The sequence below is a fragment of the Eubalaena glacialis genome, chromosome 8, assembly GCF_028564815.1.
Source record: "Eubalaena glacialis isolate mEubGla1 chromosome 8, mEubGla1.1.hap2.+ XY, whole genome shotgun sequence".
Classification (NCBI taxonomy): Eukaryota; Metazoa; Chordata; class Mammalia; order Artiodactyla; family Balaenidae; genus Eubalaena; species Eubalaena glacialis.
The window spans coordinates 85,701,173-85,724,425 of record NC_083723.1 but is presented as its reverse complement, the minus strand read 5'-3'; the positions used below and the strand labels follow the sequence as shown (position 1 = coordinate 85,724,425).

The 23,253-nt window shown below is 35.8% G+C and overlaps 1 protein-coding gene across 1 annotated transcript in view; it reads left to right on the top strand.

Moving 5' to 3' along the window:
• The window catches only part of DPY19L2 (dpy-19 like 2), an 85,970-nt gene extending 75,874 nt beyond the window's left edge, over positions 1-10,096 (top strand). Inside the window, exons 20-22 of the mRNA XM_061197910.1 lie at positions 3,327-3,426; positions 4,738-4,863; positions 9,940-10,096. Coding sequence (XP_061053893.1) covers positions 3,327-3,426; positions 4,738-4,863; positions 9,940-10,096 — 383 coding nt within the window. The remainder of the gene's footprint in view (positions 1-3,326; positions 3,427-4,737; positions 4,864-9,939) is intronic.
• The last annotated feature ends 13,157 nt before the right edge of the window (positions 10,097-23,253 follow it).

The window sequence follows — 23,253 nt, the reverse complement described above, 5'->3', positions numbered from 1 at the left end:
ATTTGCATATATTGTACAGTTATCATTTCATATATATGTGTATGTGTATATATATATAAAATTTTAAAATACATATGCATTCATACCTTCACAGATTTTGAGCATGGTAATTGCAGTGTTCACCAAATCAAACCTTTTTAAAAGGTGATTCTGTGTCATCTTTAAACCCCTCCTAGGTACCTGTCAAAAAGAATTTTACTTGACTTTAAGAGTTAATGATTATTCACAAGTTATGTGCTATAACTCTGAGATTATTGTATTTTAACCATAACAGTGACACCTCAAAGAAAAAAAAAACCTTTAATGACAACTTTCACACCTTGTGACAGGCCACTGGAGAAGATAGTTTTGACCGTGGGGAGGTTAACAACACCCCTCCCATCACTTCCATCAGGGCCTACTCTCTGCTCCATGTCTGTAAAACCAGTTACATGCAGAAGAGTTAAAGTCTTGGATATTCTGTTTTCTTCACTAATTCATATCAAAAAGATGAGTATACATGCTATTTTTAAATACTTTAAAATATTCTTTTAGCTTATCTTCTTTTCTTGCTATCTTTATCCAAAACCATATCAAGCAGATTGATATTTATTTCACTTTTAAATACCTTTCCAGAGGATAAATATATTCTACATTATTTTCTGTAAGTAATCTATAGTCTTGTCCTAGACAATTTTTGACGTTTCATAATTTTTTTCTGGCACAAGTTCTTCAGTATGGTTTATTTAAATTTATCCTGTGACTCCTTGAGCCGGTTTCTTCTAATCTCTTATTTGGTAGTCATCATTTTACTAACTAGCTATCATTAAGGTAAACTCTTATGAACGTCAAGTCAGATATTTGGCCTATAGCTTTCAAAGGGTGTAGGTGACAGTGCCTCATCACTTAGAGCTTCCAGGTTAGTTTAATCAGAATTTTTGAATTAACACTTTACTGACTTTTTCCCTGTAGTACAATAGTACAAGGTAGCTAGTCCCTTTACTCTCCTTGCCCCTCCCCACTTACAGCTGTTTTTCCAAAGCTTTAAAAGATACTTGCTCTTTTCATGTTTGCTTGTGTCTTTTTTTGTTCCAGTGTTTGTCTTGGGTTCTCGGCAGAGAGAGCCTATGTTTGGCAACTTACCCTTCTGAGATAACTCCCACAAACTCCTACCTCATTTTTGCCTCTTCTTTGATCTTACCAGTCTTTCTCATCACTGTATTATGAGTTCTGTCATGGTTACCACATGTTTTATTAAATTCTATAGTAAAGGTGGGACTAGAGCTTACATTCAGGTCTACCATGTAAGGTTGTATAGTTTGTACACAGCACAAAGGTGCTCAGTTGGGAGGACAAGTGGGAACTGATATCCAGCCTGTGGTCCACTTACCAAGTCATGTATGTATTAGTGAGGCTCTGTCAAGTCAAAAGGGATAATTTCTTTCTAATACATGCAGTAAGCTAAGTGGAGATTTAAATATATTATAGAAAAGATCCTATTGTTTCCCTGTCATGCTCATGTTTACTTTGCCCCCAAGAGGAAGGAAGCATTTGGGGAGTATTCTCCCCTTCTCTCTGTTTCATAGATGGTTTCTTCTCAGTGGTTCCAGTTCTTGCTGGACAGGCTTACCTAGTTTCTTCTGGATGACCCTGGCCCTGAGCTTTGGGTCCCTCTAGCCCAGAGTTTCTCAAGCTTGGCACTGTTGTTATTTGGGGCTACCCTGTGCATTGGCAGCATATTGAGCAGCATTCCTTCCTTCTACCCGTAGATGTCAGTAGCCCCTCTCCCCCCGCAGTGTGCTAACCAGAAATGTCTCCAGAAGTTGTCAGTGTCTCTAGGAAACAATGTCACTTCTGGTTGAGAACCCCTGCTCTAGTCTAAGAGCTTTGCATCATTAATTATTGAATCTTACAATAATAAATACACGTCTACTTCAATTTATTTATGTATTTTCAAATTTAAGGCATATAAAGAGAGATTCATGCAAAGTTACATTTATTTACTTATTTATTTTTTAATAAATTTATCCAGTTATTTATTTATTTTTGGCTGCATTGGGTCTTTGTTGCTGCACGTGGGCTTTTTCTAGTTGCAGTAAGCAGGGGCTACTCTTCGTCGCAGTGCACGGGCTTCTCATTGCAGTGGCTTCCGTTGTTGCGGAGCATGGGCTCTAGGCGCGTGGGCTTCAGCAGCTGTGGCACGCGGGCTCAGCAGCTGTGGCTCACAGGCTCAGCAGTAGTGGCGCACGGGCTTAGTTGCTCTGTGGCATGTGGGATCTTCCCGGACCAGGGCTCGAACCCGTGTCCCCCGCATTGGCAGGCAGACTCCTAACCACTGCGCCACCAGGGAAGTCTCCAAAGTTACATTTAGAATGCTTAATTGTATTTGAAAGTAAACATTCAATTATTTACAGTAGATCTGAATAATATGCCTTGTTCTTATTAGTGATTTTACTGTGCTGATTAAAAATGACAATAACCTTCCTAATCATGTAATCATTTATTGTACAGGAGTGCCAGGAAGTAAGCATTTGGTCCTTTTGTCTCCCAAGAGACAGAACTAAAACTGAAGCCAGACAGTAGATTTTGGTGTAAGACTAGTTATAACCAAAAGGCAATACATTTATACAAGCTATTATTCCAGAAAGTACTACTAACAAGTAATGAAGTGGTTTGATGAAATGTATACATTTATAAAGTCAAACAGAAACTAAGAAAACTTAGTTATGAATATTTAAAGATGATCTGAGGGAAGAAAACAATGCTTTTATCTGGAAAGTTCTCAGGATTACAGTTCACAACCCACAAAAGTCACTTTAAAACATGTACCATAAGACTTGCCCTTTATAATAGTCTCCCAGTTCCTAGAACTTTAAACTACTGGAACAAGATATCAAATTTTACAATTCTTTCCAGTCCTGTGTGTCTTTGTAGTGCTGTCTCTTAGTATAGCGCTTGAACATGGTAGTATGCTGTAGTGAAGTGGTTAAGAGGGTGGGCCCTGATACTTCCTAGCTGTGCAGTCTTGGGCAAGTCACTTAACTTTGCTGTGTCTCAGCTTCCTGATCTACAAAATAAGAATACATAGAACCCACCTCAAAGCTGTGCAAATTAAATTCTATAATCCTAGTAAAAGTATTTAGCAGTTCCTGGCACCAAGATAACATTTAACGAAAGTTGGCTATTGTGTAGACCATCAGTAAATATTAAGCGAAGAAAAAGAATGCTGCCAATGATTATTATTTAAATGTACTTCATCTTTCTTAATCTGGGTTCAAATATTACAGATAGGTAACTTTTGGTTTTCTTTAAAACATGTTGTTAAGGAATATAATCTTGCTTTCCAGATGCTGTTTTCGCAGGTGCCATGCCTACAATGGCAAGTGTCAAGCTCTCCACTCTTCACCCCATTGTGAATCACCCACATTATGAGGATGCAGACTTGAGGTGGGCAACTGATAGAATACTTCAACCAGACACACTAACGACTTCTACTGACTCATAGGAATAGGGAAATTTTTATACACACACGCGCACACACACACACAATCACTCTTATCCTCATATTTGTGCTAGAAGTTAATAATAACCATTCAGAAATTACAATACGTACCTGTTGATTTAAAGTAACCTTAATAAACCTCTGAAAACTGAAAAAAGCAACACCCAGTTTTTCTCAAAGTGAAAAATATGTCACATTTATGACTAGCCTCTGTGTGTTTATGTGGGTGTGTGTTCCAGTGAAACTCCTAAGTAATAGTAATAAGAGTGGGGATAGATTTGGCTCATGGCCATAGTTTGCCAACCCCTGTTCTAGATTCCACAGCCCCTCTGCCTGGTTTAAGAAACCATTCTTCATCTTACTGGTGGCCCATGATTAGCCTTTTTTAACAGATAGAAAAGCTACATGAAATTTGCTATATTAAATGCTTTTATGAAACCTTGGGGTGCTCCTTTGCTAGCTGATTATGGGAACTCCAGTTTCCACTGAGGTCTGAAAGTTTTGTTTTCCTTAAATGACTGACTTTTAAAAATTATTTTAATCATTCTAGTAATTGGGTAATCATTTCCTTTTAATGTATTTTTGGCTTATTTTTAGAGGTAATATTTTAAATTATTTAAAGTTTTATGTTTGGTTGTGGAGATCGGGCATTCTGTATGCTTGAAATCCTAAGAAAAGTCTAATGCATAATTGATAATTTGTTCAGGATTTTATAAAAACCCCCATTTAGGGCTAAACCATCTGTTGTACCATATTTTGGTAACCATCCCTGTCTCTTAAGCTTCTGTTAAGTTGCTTTCTCTACATGACTACTACCCTAGATGCCCACTGTCTAATTGTTCTATTTGCTACATTCAGCTTCAACTCATATGCTTTTCAGAGTTTCTGTGAATGAAATTATCTACTGAAATCTATATTTTCACTATATTTAGCCTCTATCTGAATTTGTTCCAGATTAATTATTTTATGAATTATGCAAAGCAAATTTTATATTCTGAACTATTATACTGCTACCTACCTCTAGACTCTAAACTGGTTTATACACTAATAAGCAGTACCTGCAAAATTCAAATTGCTGTAAGTTTAAGCACATGCAAAATATAAGTAGAAATGTGGCAACTGCTATCCCCAGAATAATTCGTGCTATTTGGGGTTATATATAATCAATGCTCCATCCAGTAAGCATTGAGGTTTTAATTTGGTAACAAATCTATTGTCATTTATTTTAAAAAATTTTAACTTGTTTGAATTTAAAGAGCTCGGACAAAAATAGTTTATTCTGCATATAGTCGAAAATCTGCAAAAGAAGTGAGAGATAAGTTGGTGGAGTTGCATGTGAATTACTACATTTTAGAAGAGGCGTGGTGTGTTGTAAGAACTAAGTGAGTATGAGCCCTATGGTATATGATATGGTATATTTTAAAACAACAAATGTTTTACTTTATTACAGCAGTCCTGATTCTTTAAAAATTTTTATTTTAAATTAGTTCCATTAAATTGTTGCCCTGGTATTTTATTTAAAATTATTTCATGTAGGAAATTAAAATTATACTATTATTTAAGCATAATGTAATTTTTTAAAAGTATAGTATATTTTGCTATCCTAATTTTTTCATTTTAATTTAACATCTTAAATGTAGCTTTTTTCCATAATCTTCAAGTTTTTATGATAACTTTTATTAGATGTCTGAAATACAGATTTGAATTTACAGCCAAGTCAGATATTAGCATTCTGCTACTACAGCTGATTTACATTGGATTTATAAGACTCATAAGAAAAGTTTCACGTAACTCAAAAGGACATAATAAGAAAACGTTTCTAATTAACATTTTTTCATTTCTAAATTTTGAATCTCTAAAAATACATAAAATTCTAAGATGTGTAATGGATATCTTGAGACCTTTGTTTAGTGTCCTTGATTTAAGAAGTCCTTAGTTATATTAATTTTAGCATTAAGAATTTTCATTTCTCCTATGGATAATTAAGAATTGGCTATAACAGATTTTGAAGAGCTAAGTTCGGAAATTTTAGTAGCTAATTTTTGTATCTAATTTTAAGATCTAATAAATATGTATAGGAAGAAACAGCATCTTGCAAAAGAAGAAACAGAAATATCATAATGTGTATGCTTATCATATTAATTTAATTTAAAGCTTAAGACAAAACATACTTCAAAACCGGGCATATTATCACAAATAAAGGTGGACATTTTATGATGACAAAAGAATTAATTCATCAAAAATATCTAACAGTTTTAAATATGCATACCTCTAAACAGAGCTTCAAAGCACACAAAATAAAAATGTGTAGAACTAAAAGAAAAAATAAGCAAGGCTTTAATCATAGTTGGAAAAGTTAACATTTTTTTCTCTACTAGGAATAGTAGATAAAAAGTCAGTAAGCATATAAAAGAGATGAACAACACATAATATCAAATGACTTGATCCAATTGACATTTATTGAACGCTACAGGAAACAGCTGCAGAGTACACATTCTTTTAAAGGGCATGTGGAATGTTCACCAAGAGAGAACATATGCTGGGCTGTAAAAATGGTCTCAATATGTTTAAAAGGTTTTAAATCATACAGAATTAAAATAGAAAGCAATAATAAATAGATACCTAGTAAATCCATGCATATTTGGAAATTAGGCCGTAAACTTATGGGTAATTTATGGGTCAAAGAAAAAAACCACAAAGAAAATTTTAAAACACTATTTTTCACTTGAATGGAAAAAGGGGTCTTTTAACAATATTGCTGATCTAACTGGATATAATGTACAGGAAAAAATTAAACCATGACCCATACTACACCATACATAAAAATTAACTTTACATGGATTATAGAACTAAATGTAAGAGCTAAAATTGTAAAGATTTCTTAGAACACAGAGTACTAACCATTTAAAAAATCAATAAATTGTATATATCAAAATTGAAATATTTTCCTCAAAAAGATATTAAGAAAATGATAAGGCAAGCCACAGACTAGAAGAAAATATTGGAAAGCATATATCTGATAAAGGACTTATAAATATAGTTCATATAAAGAAATTCTATAAATTAATAATAAAATGACCGTACAATTGAAAATGGGCAAAAGACTTGGAAAGATGTAATTCCCCAAAGAAAATGTGTGACTGACCGATAAATACAATTTTTAAAACTAAAATACCATACATTGGAGAGGATACAGAATAATTGTAAATCTCTTACATTGCTAAGGGGAGTGAAAATGATACAACCACTTTGGAGAACTATTTGGAGGAATCTTAAAAAAGTTTAAGCACACATCTACCCTATTACTCAGCAGTTCCATTCTGAAGAATTTAAATAAGAGAAATTAAAACATCTCTCTAGAAAGGGTGTCACAGCAGTTTTATTCATAATAGCTCAAAACCTGTAGGTAACTTATTGCTTTTCCCTTGCTGCTTTTAAGAATCTCTCTTTATGTTTAATTTTTGTCATTCTAATTACAATGTGTCTTGGTGTGGACCTCTTTGGGTTGATCCTGTTTGGGACTCTCTGTGCTTCCTGTACCTGGAAGTCTGTTTCCTTTCACAGGTTAGGGAAATTTTCAGCTATTGTGTCTTCACATATGTTCTCTGCCCCTTTTTCTCTCTCTCCTCCTTCTGGGACCCCTAAAATGAGAATGGTAGTATGCTTGATGTTGTCTCAAAGGTCTCTTAAACTGTCCTCATTCTTTTTTTTTTTTCTTTTTTCTGTTCAGCATCAGTGACATCCACAACTCTGTCTTCCAGTTCGCTGTTCCATTCCTCTGTATCATCTAATCTACTGTTGATTCCTTGTAGTGTATTTTTTTTTTATTTCACTTATTGTATTATTCAGCTGTTTGGTTCTTCTTTATATTTTCTATCTCGTTGTTAAACTTCTCACTGTGTTCATCCATTCTTCTCCCAAGTTCTTTGAGCATCTTTGTGATCATTACCTTGAACTTTTTATTGGGTAGATTGCTTATCTCTACTGCATTTAATTCTTCTTCCAGGGTTTTTATCTTTTTCCTTTGATTGGAACATATTTCTCTGTCACTTCATTTTGCCTAATTTGCCATTATTATTTCTATGTATTTGGTAGTTTGGTTACACTTCCCAATCTTGGTGAAGCGGCCTTCTGTAGGAGACATCCTATGGGTCCCAGACGTGCACTCCCCTCTGGTCACCAGAGCTATACGCTCTAGGGTTGCCCCCTGTGTCAGCTGCATGGGCTCTTCTGTTGTGGCAGGCTGAGAACTATGGATGGTCTGGTAGATGTGGCTGGCCCCCAGTCCTGTTGGTTGCCAGGCCCTACCTTGTGTGGAGGCTACTGGCCAGTGGTGGGTGGGGCCAGATCACGAGGCACCTGGTTATAGGTTCCAGGGTGTGGCAAAGCTGATGTTGGCCTGCTGGTGGGTGGGGCTGTGTCAGGCTAGCTGCTTGACCTGAGTCTTCTCAGTACTGGTACCCACAGGATGGTGGGTCGGGACAGGTCCGATGCTAACAAGCTAGAGGAAGAATTCCACAATGGCGCTTACCAGCACCAGTGTCCACGTGGTAGAACAAGCTCCCCAAAATAGCTGCTGCCAGCATCTACGTCCCCAGGGTGAGCTCCAGTTGCCTCCTGCCTCTCTGGGTGACTCTCCAAAATCAGCAGGAAGGTCTGACCCAGGCTCCTTTCAGATTGCTGCTTCTACCCTGGGTCCTGTAGTACGTGAGATTTTGTGTGCACCCTTTAAGAGTGGATTCTCTTTCCCACAGCCCTCTGTCTTTCCCAAAAGTAAACCCTGCTTGCCTTCAAAGCTGAATATCCTGGGGGCTCATCTTCCTGATATAGGACCCCGAGCCCAAAGTGGGTCTCTGATCCTTCACTCTTTGGGGAGAACCTCTGCAATTGTAATTATCCTCCCATCTATGGGTCACCCACCTGGGTATATGATGAGTCTTGACTATACCACACCTCTGCCCCACTTACCTATCTCACTGTGGTTCTTTCTTTATATCTTTAGTTGTATAAGATCTTTTCTGCTAGATTCTGGTCTTTCTCATCAATAGTTACTCTGTAAATAGTTGTAATTTTAGTGTGCCCATGGGAGGGGGTGAGCTCAGGGCCTTCCTACTCCACCCTCTTGGCACACCTCCTTGGAAATAATCCAATTTTAATGTAATTTTAATGTAAAGTAAATTGTGATACATTGAAGATGTCTGTTGTAATCCCTAGAGCAAACCACTTGAAAAATGCAAAAGCAAAAAACAAAACAAAAAAACCCAAATAAGCCAGTAGATGAATTGAATGGTATAATAAAACCTTTTTGCTTTACATAAAAGAAATCAAGAAAGAAACAGATGATCAAAAAAGATACGAAACAAATAGAAGAAAAAAAGGAAAGTGGCAACCCTAAATCAAACCATATCAGTACTTGCAAATGTGAATGGGGACTAAACACTCCAATCAAATGTCGGAGATTGACAGACTGAATACAAAAGCAAAACCCAACTATGGCCTTTCTGTAAGAGATGCATTGTAAATACAAATACATGAAGGAAAGGTTGAAGGAGAAAGTATAGCAATGTTACCATGTGAGTAACCATGTATGTAACATATGCTAGATACGCATTATCTAGCATATTCTAAAAAAGGCAAAACTATAGTGCAGAAGGGAGATCAGTGCTTGCCTAGGTTTATATTTGGGGGAGAGGACTGACTCTAAAAGGCTACAAGGGAACTCGTTGGGGTGATGGAAATTCTCTGTGTTATGATTATGATGGTGCTCACACACCTATACACATTTGCCCATACTTATCAAACCTTACACATAAAATGGGTGAATTTTATCGTACATAAATTATACCTCAATATAGCTGTTAAAAAATTATAAACCAATTTTGCCTGACTTCTTCCCTTTAATGACTCTCATGCCGGGTTGTTGCCTAGTGAGAAGTATTATTTCATTCAATCCATTCAAAAGGGAAAGAGTTGAGGAGAATAAAGTTGGCAGAAAAGCTTCTCTGCCCTGCTTTGGACTATATATGTTTTCATGCTAATCCAAGTCAATTTAAGCTCAAAAATATGAAATATGAAATTCATCAGGAATTAGATTAACTTTCGTTTGTCTCATTCTGCTATAAATGGGCCTTATGTTTGGATGGCAATACCACTTAGAAAATATATTCATTTATATTTTACTTTGAAAGTGGATTTTTAAATATATATTTCTGAATGTGCATTGAGCCCTTATTATTTGATTCAATAGTATATTGGTTATTTGGTTAAGTGGAACACGAAAATGCAGCGTACTTTCATTTTATTATCTCTAAATTTTAAACTTACGTTTTTTGAAATGATGCTTTAAAATCTTTAATTTATTAAATTAGTCTCTAAAACTCTAGGAGATATTTTATAATTATACTTCTTCTAGATATGAATGCATCTTTAATACAGATATATGTGCCTGTTTTTTTCAGGCCTGGTTGCAGTATGCTTGAAATTTGGGATGTGGAAGACCCTTCCAACTCAGCTAACCCTCCCTTATGTAGCGTCTTGCTCAAGGATGAGAGGCCGTACTTCACCACAGTGTTTCAGAATAGTATGTACAGAGTGTTAAAGGTTAACTGGGAATGAGACTACCCTTTACACTGTGGTGCATAAAAAACAATCACTTTAGTTTATTTACATTAATAAAAATCACAAGCTTTAATAAGGGACCCTTAAAAAGAAGATAATAAAAATGCTTTAAATTTTTCTAATTGCTAAAAGGTAAATTATTTCATTGTTTTCCATTGAATGTCAGCCTTATTAAGCTTGTCATATAAATGAGTAAATCATCTTAAAGTTTTAAAGAAGAAAAATATATGTAAAAGAACAGTGAAATTTAATAAATCAAGGATATGTAAGTCCTTTTGTATCCCACTAGGTGAATTGCTTCGGATTCTCTCTAGTTCCAGGATGTACCAGCTCAGAATCTTTAAACCACTTAGAAGAGACTAATGCAGTCTCTGAAATGACACTTCCTTAAGATCCTGATACTGATCACAACCTCTTTACCTCTGTGAGGAAATTTGTTTGTAACCATGTGTTTATTAAGGTTGTTTTGCTTTTAGTAGCCCTCAGGAAAGATCTTTAATAGCTTTTAAAAACTTTTTTTATCATTTCAGGTTAAGTATTTTTAAAAACAGCTTATTCTGTAATGTTTTCAATCTCTTTAAATTTACTTACCCAGCCAGATAAGTATTTTTCACTGATTAGTTCTGAATTTGAGTTCAACAGATTATTAATCTGTCTTCAGAATTCAGTAGTTTTTCTTTTACTATCCAAGTAAAATAAAAGTTGTTACAGTACACAGCCAAATGTAGGGGTTAAACATAATCAGAAAAGAAAATCCAGTTAAATTTATCAAATGAAATTTGAAGATTCTAGATCTTGAATGAAGCAAAGGCATTCTCATCTTGAAGCCCTATAGCTCATTGGACATAGTCATTTTTTCTGGTCACCATCTTTCATAATTAATGTATTTTAAAGTCCTTTATTTATTTTTGGTTTTGGATGAGGACAGTAATGTTTTATAGATCCTCTCTCCCAGTATAAAACCTACCCGATAGTAGTGCTTTGAAAAGTGGTAAATAGTTATCTTGAAGATATTGTTGCCAAATGGAAAGATAAACAGTCTCTTTCTCTGATTGATAGATGTTAAATATGCCATAGCTGTAGTATTTTAATGTGCATCTGCTTTAATCATCTTGAAATTTTTGTAATTCCCTTATTTTTTGGACCTCTACATTTGAGATAACAAAATGACTAAATTCTGTAGATTAGTTCATTTACAGTAGGTAGAAGATTACATATATATAATATATACAGGAAAACCAATAAAATTTTTAACTTTTATACTTGTAAAATATTTTAATACAAGATACAAAACAGCTAAGAAAGCATACCAAATTTTATTTATATTTGCATTTTCAGATAATTTGTTTTGGCATAAGTATGGGGCAAAGAGAGAAAGGAGATACAACACCTAACATTCATAAAAATTGAAATAGATTTTGGATGATGTTTTCATAGGAAGTATTTTAAAGAAGTTGGTAGAATATTTTTAAAAACTGTATTAGCTAATAAAATATGCAATACAAATATATTTATGTGGATTTATATATAGGGAAACCAATATAATTATTTTCAACTTCTTATAATTGTAAAATATTTTAATACAAATACAAAGCCACTAAGCCACTAAGAAAGCCTTATTTTAGCATTTTCAAATAATTCGTTTTGGTGTAAGTGTGGGGCAAAGAAGGAAAAGAGCTATAACACCTAACATTCATGAAATTAAAGTGACACATTTTGGATGGTATTTTCATAGGCAACATTTTAAAGAAGTTGGTAGAATTTAACAACAAAAATGGATGAGCTGTATTAACTGAAACAAGTTTCATATAAATATAATGTATTAATATGAATTTATGTTATTTTCATGTGCTATATATGTTTTAAATTAAAAAAGCCCTTGAAGATTCTTTTGTGTGTTTTCTATCTTTCCTCATTCTTTACTAAACACACATTTTAAAATTGAAATCATTCTGATATGAAGGTAGAAATCATAGTTTCCTGGATGTATTGACCATGTTTACATTGGCAGTGATCTTTTTTGGCCATTTTAAAACAATTCTGTGGGGCTTCCCTGGTGGCGCAGTGGTTAAGAATCCGCCTGCCAATGCAGGGGACACGGGTTCAAGCCCTGGTCCGGGAAGATCCCACATGCCGTGGAGCAAATAAGCCCATGCACCACAACCACTGAGCCCCCGCGTGCCACAACTACTGAAGCCCGCACGCCTAGAGCCTGTGCTCCACAACAAAGAGAATAGCCCCCACTCACCACAACTAGAGAAAGCCCGTGTGCAGCAACGAAGACCCAATGCAGCCAGAAATAAATTAATTAATTTAAAAAAAATAAGCATACCAGACTACTGCTTACTCTTATGTAAATTATGGTATTAGATTCTTACCTGCATACATTTTATTGTTTATTCTTTTGAAATCTGAAAAACTATGCACAAATGCTGTGGGTTGAGTGATGGGTAGATTTTTCCTCAGTGCAAGGAAGCATTTTCCTTAGTTTCCTGTGGTCATATTTTTGCACATTTATTTGAAACCATGGTAGAAGTGAGTTGTGCACAAGCTCAGCAATTCCCTCCATCATCGAGTTGTCAGAAGTTGATGTACAGCTTCAGTGAATAATATGTGTGTTGTACTCTTTTGCTGCTAATAGGCACTACATCAAAAATCATTGAGTACTTTTCATTTTAATTTTAATAATAAAACTATGCTTATATTTTATATGTTTCTATTATACAAGCAATACAAACTCATTATAGAAAATTAGTTTTGAAAAAAACAGGAAATTTAAAAGAAGGGGAAAATATTCACCAGGCATCATTAATATCTCTTTGTTTTCTTCCAACCTTTAAGCATAATTTTTTTCCTTGTTTTCCTCTTTTAACATAAACAGTTTTATGTTTTGTTCTTCATGTAGTAAATGTGGAAGTGTTACATATAGACTGTTTTTACTGGCTACATAATATCCTATTTTGTATATAAATATATGCATAGATATCTGTATCTTAGCCATTGTTTAGCTGTTTCCATTTTTGCTACTACATGGATGTATATATAGAACACTGCCATGAATATGTTAGTACATTAAGTTTTTTAATTTTCAGATTGTTTCTGTAGGGTATATTCCACAAAGTTAAATTTCAATAAGAGAATGTGGATACCTTTAAAGCCTTCAATGCAGTTCGCCTCAGATTACCTCTGCAAAAGGATTGTATGCACCACCAAAAATCAGTGTATGATAATGCTCATCTCACAACACTCATTAGCATTGGTTAGCCTTATTAAAAATATTTTTTGCTAATTTGTGACACCCAAAATGGTATTATTATTTTAAGTTGCATTTATTCCATGGTTTGTGTGATTGGATACCTATTCATGTTTGTAAATGGTTGCGTTTCCTCTTATGTATTGCCTCTTTACATTCATCCACATTTATGTAAGCCCAATCTAGCCCTGAGACCATCTGTGTTACAGATACTCACTGCTGGTGAGTCTCTCTTGTCATTAAGTATTCCATAAAGTTGATAAAAATGCCGTATATATTCTTACTACTCAATAGGCTGGACATTATGTTTCAGGCTATCTAAAATAGTTTATAACTTATACTATATACTTTATACTGTATGCAGTATGTCACATTTAATATTAAATGCCAAGTTTAAAAATCTCAATGCTGCCACTGCTTAGATAAGGATTCAGTAATCATAATTTCATGGTTGGACACCATCAACTTTGTAAATTGTGTCTTATGTATGAAACTTCTTAAACCATTATTATTGATCTAATCTGAACTGCTTTTTATAGGATACAGAAAGCAGAATTATTAAATTTTCAACAGTTTTGGGCCTCATGTGAACTAGTAGAGCTTTATACCTTCCATTATTGTCCAGTAAAAACTCACTGTATTCTTATTAGAAAGTATTTTCTCTGGAGCTCTGTTTATATTCTTTGGTAAATCTGTTGAGTCTCCTCAAAAGGAGTGGGGTTACAGATAAGGGAAAAGAGAAAAATCTGTTTGAAAATTCCTGTTAACCATGATACATAAAAGGAAAATCTGAAAAGAATGGGTAGGAGTATAACTTCAGGCACAAAAGTCAAATTAAGATGGGTCAAGGACTTAAATGAAAAAGGTAGAACTTTAAAACTTTTAGAAGAAAATAGGGAAATGCAAATTAATACCACATGACAAAATGTACAAGTCTGGTAATAATAAGAATTTGTGAGAACAAGGGGCAACAAGAACTGTCACTAAACTGTAGTAGGAGTATATATTGATACAGCCATCTTGGAAAATAATTTATTACCTAATACATTTTAAAGTATATAGACCCTGCAACCAATAACTTCCCCTAAAGAAATGCCTGTGCAAATATGCCAGGGAAAACAAATACAAGAATGTTCATGGAAGCATTATTTGTACCTGGTGGAGGGAGCTGAAAACAACCTAAAGGACCACCAATAGAATGAATTAAAACAAAGTAATTCCATACAATGGAATATTGTACAGGAATGAAAATGATCTGTTCACGCATCAATAGGAATGAATCTCAAATATAAGGTTAAGAATAAAAAACTAAGTTATCAAAGGTGGTGTGTGTATGTATGTGTAAATATATATGGTATTTGTATATAGCCTAAAAGCAAACAAAACAATAATATTAGGATATATATGTGTAGCAAAACAATAAAAGCATAGGCATAATTCATACAAGAGTTAGGCTGGCAATCACTTCTAAGAGAGAATGCAATCCAGGAGGAGCCCTGGGTGCTTTAATGCTCCTGTTCCAGTTCTTAACTGGGTGTTAAGTACATAAGTTTTCATTTTGTAATTAAGATGTACATATACTTTATAATGTGATATATTTTATACCCTTCAAAGTAGGGCTTTGATCATCAGCGGTTCTTAAACCGCGATTCTCTTTCAGTAGCTCTAGGGTGCTTCAACAAGCATCATCAGACTGGGGTCCTGCTAGTCAAACAAATTCTCTAATTGTAGATGATCTTCCATTTGTGCAATGTGTTACTTAGTTTCTTCAAGTGGCAGATGATATGACAGTGCCTTTATTGAACAGCACAAACTGGATAGAAAGCAGTTATTATTTTTTATTTTTTCTTATTTAAAATTTTTTTCTATAAAAATAGTTCATATTCATTAAGGGAAAGTTGGAAAATTCAGGATAGTAATGAGAAGAAAATACATGGTCTTTCAAGAGTGGTATAGCTTCTTTAAAATTACATTATGGTATCTTCTAAAAAGTTGGTATATGAAAAGCCTTAATCATTACTTTTACTGTTATTAATTCAAAACACTAAAATTTATAACTCTTGCTTCTTTATAATAAGACATTAGAGCATATCACTGCTAAGTAATCATATGTTAGTTGATTGTCACCCAATCCTTGAATATATAAACTGAGGTTCCCAATTTACTGTCTGTTGCTAAGTCCTTTCCATTAGAAAATGGGAATGCTAATACCTTCCTCACAAAGTTACTGTTAATATTAAATTCTTGGTACGTTGATGTCAATATCATTTTTTTTTACTTGCTGAAGTATGAGTATACCATTTATAACTTGTAGTATTTATGAGTGTTTATTCTATTCTTTGAATATGACCCTAAAATATCAAGTCAAATGGCTGAATATAATTTCCTATAAACTATATGAATCTACAAGTTTCACAATCTCTATTCTTGGCATCATTTTGAAATTTATTCACAAAACTTATTTGAGCTGTCTGCAGAGAGTCTGAAACTGCCCAGGATGAGGTTTGTGATGTTGGTAGTGGAGAATCAGTAATTTTTTATATAAAACATAAGTTTACGCATAATAAAAAGCCAAAGCAATATAGAGAAAATAGACAAGTAATTAAACAAGAATGGAGATAAAAACATGAACAGTTTAAAGGTGAGGGAGGGAAACCAGGCTGTCAAGATCTAAAATTCACTTATTAATGCTTAAAAAGCATTTTACCACATGGAGGAAGCTTTTATTACACAGAGCATTACAGTGTAAAATAGGGATTTGAAAATGTAGGACACGTGGGTGTGTGTACATGTGGTGCTTCCTTTAAGTACCCCCAACAGCAGCAACAAAAAAGCAAGCCCTGTGAACACATCCCTTTCACAGAAAGCACCAATCTTTTTTTTTCAGTTCTCACGGTTTCCTTCCCTGGCAGGTATAGTATCAACAAAGTTTGCCTACATTTTGTGGTTGGTGGTGAAAGAAATTGTGTTAATGTATTTTATTTGTTTGATAGTGTTTGGGGGAAACATTGAATTAACATGCCTTCAAGCAATTTGTACACCTTCTAGTACCCAAAGCCCTCATCATTCAGAAGATTTGCAAACTTATTTCCTTGGTTTCAGAACTCATTTCACTTTGGTCTCTTCTTTAGTGCTTTAAGTAGATGTACTATTCTACCAAATATTGCTAAATCCTTGAAAATAGTTCACGCATACCGAAAATAACTAAGCTTATCTTAATAACTTCTTGGGTCTCTGTTTGCTTGTTCTGGCTATGTTTTGGGAATCAGCTTTCATGTGGAAATTGGTTTATATATATTCCTGAAAGCTGTTTAATTCTCTGGGCTTAGTAATAGTAATATGAAAAATTACAGAGGTTAGAATGGCCAAAATCCTGAACACTAACAACACCAAATGCTGACAAGAATATGGAGCAACAGAAACTCTTATTCATTACCAGGAGGAATGCCAAATGGTACAGCCACTTTAGAAGAGAGTTTGGTAAGCATACTCTTACCATATTATACAGAAATTGCACTCTGTAGTATTTACCTAGAGGAGTTGAAAACCTATGTCCACAGAAAACCTGCACATGGATGTTTATAGTAGCTTTATTCATAGTTGCCAGAACATGGAAGCAACCAAGATGTCCTTCAGCACATAAATGGATAAACTTTGGTACATCCAGAAATGGAATATTATTCAGCACCGAAAATAACTGAGCTATCGATTATTATGAAAAGACATGGAGGAACCTTAAATGCATATTATTAAGTGAAAGAAGCCAATCTGAAAAGGCTGTATACTGGGTAAGTCCAACTATTGATATATGACATTCTGGAAAAGGCAAAATTTTGGAGATAATTAAAAAGTCAGTGGTTGCCAGGGGTTAGGGAGGAGGGAAGAATGAATAGAGCATAGAGGATTCTTAGGGCAGTGAAACTATTCTGTATGATACTGTAGTGGTGGATATGTGTTATTATATATTTGTTAAAACCCATAAAATGTAAAACACCAAGAGTGTACCCTAGTATAAACTATGGACTTTGGGCGATAATGATGCATCAATGTAGAGTCATCAATTGTAACAAATCTACCACTTTGGTGGGAGATGTTGATAATGGGGGAAGTAGTGTGTGTGTTGGGGCAGGTGGTATATGGGAGGTCTCTGTACTTTCCATTCAATTTTGCTGTGAACCAAAAACTGCTGTAAAACATAAAGTCTATTTAAAAAATAAGTAACAAATGGCATTGAATAAATTTTGGCATGAAAATTTGTTATGTTAGTGTTAGTAAAGCTAAGGCAGCAATTCTTAAATATATGTGAAGTCTTGAGAAGATATTAAATCCTTCTGGAAAACTGCTGTATGTCAGATTAAACACAACTCTTGTCTGATTCTTCTCTCCATCATTAGAAATGTTAAAAAATACCAGTCTCTGCAATTCCCAAGATTTTATCACCATTTTCCCCTCTGCTGTCTGCCCTTCTCTAGTCAAAATTACATCTTATTTGTTTTAAATAAATAAACTCTTATAATTCCCTAGAAAATGTGAAAAAACATTTACATTATGGTTCATAGACTTTGAAGAAAGACATCATTCATAGAAATTGTGTTACAATTCACAATAATTATTTGATTCCTTTAAAAAAAAAAAAAGATGTGCAATGTAATGTAGCTTCTTCATGGCCTTAAGATAGCCTCCGTGTGATGAGAATTCTGTTTTTGCAACCAGAGTCTTTGATAGCCTCTGTATATCAAGCATTCATGTTCTTTAATAGATAGGAAAAATACAAATTATATTTGTTTTTATTTTTTGCAAAGGTCAAGATTTTTATTACTCAGCTTTCAGTAGTACCTTGATTAGAACCTCAAGTTAGTCTCCCTGTTTCTTTTGTATGGTGTTAAATTACCTTCTTTTCTCCCCCTGTGGTTAACTACAAAGACTAGAAAAAATACAAAGTGTACCCAGTTAATAGAAGCATATATCCATTAAGAGACTTTTTTTTCAAAAGCAAAATTTCTAGCATGAGTTTCAGTAATATTCAATAGGATACGTTGCTTTTCTTTGAAATGAGATCTAACCAAGTATTAATATTTGCTATGTAATACTCTTTGTATGCCATGCAGTTCTTAAGAGTCCTTTCTTTGATCTTTTCAAAATACATTGTTTGCCAACTGTATAGATACAATGTACAAGAGTCTGTTCAGATAGCAGGTGATGATCACCCTGTGATCAGTGCTGGGGTACAACAGAAGGAAAGACTGGTTCCTTTCATGTAAGATTTCCTAGCAGAGGTGCTGCTTGATCTGATCTTAAAGGGAAAGTAGGAAGTAACCAAGTAAAGGGGGCCAGGGTCGGGGAGGCCTTTCCAGGCAGAGGTGGCAGCATGTGCAACAGCACAAGACCATTGAGGGAGGTGGCTCAATCCAGAAACTGCATTTTGGTTCAGTGAGAACACATGGGTGTCGAGGTATTTACCATAAGTTGGAGAGAGAAGAGCAGATCCTGCAAGTAGCAGGGTCTCAAGGGAAGCTAGGCCTCTGGAGTGGAAAGTCGTACATGCCTTACTCTCCAGTCTGTTAACTCTTAGGCTCTGTTTCTTCATCTGTAAATTGGTTATAATACCTTCCTCACCTTGAATACCTTTAATTGTGGGCATCAAACAAGATGTTCCACATGGAAGTGCATTATAAAGCACCACACATGCGATCCAGACATTGAGTCAACTTTGACATGGATCTTAACAAGGAAGATCTAAGAATTATTAATCCAAAAGAGCAAATAAAAAAATCACTTATAGTTGACTTTGCCTTATGTTACAGGAGCCTTTGCAGATACTGACTTCCTTATCATGCTTGCCTGAGATTAAAATTCATTTGTAACTTTTGAACACTTGTAGACAGTGGTCTTTTATTTTTAAAATTCCATAAAAGAGCTATGTATAATTCATATATGGATATTGAGAATTCTTCAAATGAAGCTGAAGGCCCCTTCATGGAATATTCTGGGTCGAATCATGACCCAAGCATCTAGGAGTTAACATCTGTACAGAAGTAGCACCTCAACTACTGGAAAAGAAGTAGCCTGTTCACACAGCTTCATTCTAGAAAGACCTAAGGAATACAAAGGGGATCTTAACATGAATAGTGATTGTTGTAACTAGGCTAGTGTGGCAGCCACAAAGGTGCACCAGCCCTCAAATCTTCTTCTGGGAAAAAACTAACTGTCCAGCTACAGGAGTACAGTTTACTGACAGCCTCCAACTGCAGCCCCTTCTGCATCTGCCACTAGCGTCCAAGCCAAGGTCACACTCTTCTGGGCAGTCCCCAGCCAGTGACTGGGCATAGCAGGGTACCAGGGCCTGGCCGTCTCTGCCCAGTGCTGGACTTTGGAGCTCCTCACTGAGTAAGCCAAGACCTGGTCAGATCCCCAGGCTCTCCTTGCTTGCCCCTCCTGTCACAGGTATCAGATCTGCCTCACTCCTAAAATCTTCCCCACCCAGTCCAGCTCCCTCTTCCTCTAACAGCTGATCCCCCTTCCAATAAGCCTCTTGCCCTCCCTATTCCATCTCAGTGTGTTTCCTGGAGAACCTGAACTAACCTAGGCAGATTGCCAGCCCAGATCACAAGCAGAGCAAGTTCAGGCCTTTGTCTCAGTCTGTTGGGGATTCTGGAGAGATGCTGCTATTCTCTGTGTGTGCAGGGCTTATAAATACAAAAAACCAAAAAACCAAAACCAAAACAAAAACCTGACTGACTGTAGGAAAACCTAGTTTCACTCCTTCACCCATGCTAGTTTTCCATGAATTTTCCTGACCACTCAGAGATGGTGCCACCAAGGAAATTTCTTTTTAGAAGCTCACTGAGGCCCTGAGTGTGATCCCTTTTGGGCTGTACCACAGTAGCTGTTGGCAGGAGAGGGGACTGCATGTCTTATCAGATGCCCAGTCTTTCTCCCACCCTGGACCCTAGTCAAACCTCAGAGTTCCCAGAATGGAGAAAAGTCCTTTGTGAACCATAGCAGCCAGGCATTCAAACCATCGAAGCTAAGTAAATTAAACACCGAAATTTGGTCACAAAATTACTCTAGCTAAGTCCAGTTATCTTAAATGAACAGTTGGGCTTTATTAGACACTCTCTACAATATTATGAAAAGCAAAGTTACCTTAAGCTGAAATATAGTTCATGTTTATTCCCCATATTTAACAAAATGATTTGCTGCACTATAAAAAAATTTTCTTTTGGAATAAGGAGGGAATGTCCACTAAAAAATTACTGTGCACAAAATGTTTATATATGCCTAGTGCCATCTGCTGGCTATGAAATATTATAACATTTGTCATGAAACATAGGTACAAAAAGTGTTAAGGAGCTAGTCTGCATGTGTTTTAATAGAAAATGGGAGAAATTCAGGGAGAAATGAACAGAACTCAAGGACACGAACTACACTTTTTTAGTTGTGATTATCTCGCAGATAGTGATAGAAGAATAATTCCTGGCTTCTCTCCCTTAGCCACCACATCTCTGCTATTTCTTCCACCCAACTCCCACCTCCGATGCCTTAGAAGGTTCTGTCCAATTTTGTCCCTGCCTCCCTGTTCAGGACCATTGATACTCCCAACACGGCACGGCACTTTCACTTCAGCAACAATGAACTGCTTGAAATCCCCAGCGTCTCTTTTTCCTGCTCACACTCTCCTCTCAGTCTACTAGGGTCTTACCTGTTCTCCCACTTCCTCTTCTTGCTCATCCTTCACATCTCTGCTCAGAAGCCCCCTCCTCCTGGAAGCCGGTCCTGACCAGCTCCTCCATGGTCTGCTAATGACACCCCACTTGCCATGTTTTTTGATCATTTATCTGATTACCCTTGGGAGTCTTTCATAGAGTTGGGAGCTACTTACATGCAGGATTTGTGTCATTTATTTCTGTTTTCCACCCAGCACAGTACCTGGCACATAGTAAAAGCTCAGTAAATATTGCATGAAGGAATAATGTGGAAAATAACCAGAAAAATTTAAAGATAGAATGGTGAGTGATCCCTTTAGGTCACTTTTCCTGTTTGCTGTCCCTACTATACAGCTAAATTATCCCCCAAAAGGATCAACATATTCTTAATTATTTTTAAGTATCCAACACTGTATTAGGTGCTCTGGGGATCAAGTTCAAAATATTAGTATCTAAATTAAGATGGGGTTTGAATCCCTGCTCTATCACTTACTAGCTGGGCAATTTATTTAACATTTTAAAGTTTTACCATCTACAAAATGGAGATAATAAAGGTATATCTTTTGAAGAAAAAAGTGAGGTAATACATGTAAAGCATATAAAACAGAGTAAGTGTCCAGTTAAGCTGTTTGTTGTTCTTTTTGTTGTTGTTCTTGCTAAAGTCCAGGAACTGACTGAAGATCAGCACAGCACAGAGCAACTGCTGCCTGGGTGGGGTTTCTATTCTCCACTCAACATTTTCTTTACTCCTTAGGGACTGTCTGTCCCCTCTAGAGTCTGTTATCAATATTTTGCTATGTCAACTTGGGGAATCTTTGCTACTGCGTTGTTTCTTTGGTCAGGGCTAATTCCGTGTCTTTAATTTTAAAAAGCCATTATGCTGGAAACACAACATGCACACAGCCTAAATATATGACCGTATGGCTTATACTGCAAAATAGCTGGTAACTATAGTGTAGTGGTATCATGTTGCTTTAAGTTTTAAAATAACTTAGAATTTACTCAGTGGGCTTTCCCTTCAGGTGTAAAATAAGAAACCCAACAATCTCAGGCCTCCAGAGTTTGGCTTCTGATTAACTTCTCACCAGTAAAGGCAAAGCAAATTGAAAAAGAAAAATAACTGCTTTTCAGATGGAAATGAATACCATCAAGGGAGTTGATGTCCTGTGTACAAATTTTACCTAATGTCACAGGCTAGTTGGGTGGAGAATGGCAAAGGTGGCTGTTTCGGTTTACTTCTAGATGGAGGTTGCAAATATTTTTCTAAATTCCTGTTCTTGTAGATGACTTTACCTTGAGAGAGTCAGATATAAAAAAGGTAAACAGAAGCAAAGGTTTTTGGCTTGGGTCTTTAGTAAGTAGTTCTCGCTCTTCTTCCTACCTCTCACTCCTGCTGCTGGAAACAAGGTGAGGAGAAGGGAAAGGATGGTGGAAGAGGGGAAGATATGGAGGGAAAGGTAGGAGGTGGTTGGTGGTTGAGGCAGACGAAAGACAGTAGTTGTCTGGGTTGCCTCCTGTTGGAACAGCTTCCCAGAAGCTCTTTTTCACTTAATTGGGTAAAGCCATGACGTGGACAGTCATAGTATAAAACTTGGCTTGTGAGACCAATCTCTCAGATTATCTGCTTAGGCTGGGGATTCAATCTCAACCTACCCAGGTTTTCAACACTGCTCACTGTATTGACCATGGCTGTACTTACCACAACAGGTGATTTTTTTTCTGGGCATTATATTCCTACTATTACCACCACCCAAGAGAAAAGAAACTTAAACTTCGACTTTAAAATATTTTAGCTAATGCCGCTTTCTCATCTTAGGTGGTTTGTAATTATGGATTCACACACACTCACATGAAATGATATTCTTTGTTAGATAATTTCATACTTACAAATCTTCTGACACGCACACAAATCCATCCTCATACTGGGTGTGTCCACAGCCCTCCTGAGCCAGAAGTAAGGTCATAGAGAAGTAGAAAGAGACCCTCAATGAAGAGACATTGTTTTGTCTAGAACCACCCCCTCCTGCAGGAAAATGAACATTATTGTTAAGGCAAGAAATTTGGCATTATAACAATTTTTTCAACTGAGTCTATGGTAGCATCAGACATTAGAAGATAAATATGAGGGCTTCCCTTCCTTCTTCTCTGTTTGCAGCTACTTCTCTCTTACCTGACCAGCAGAAGCCTCTTTTGCA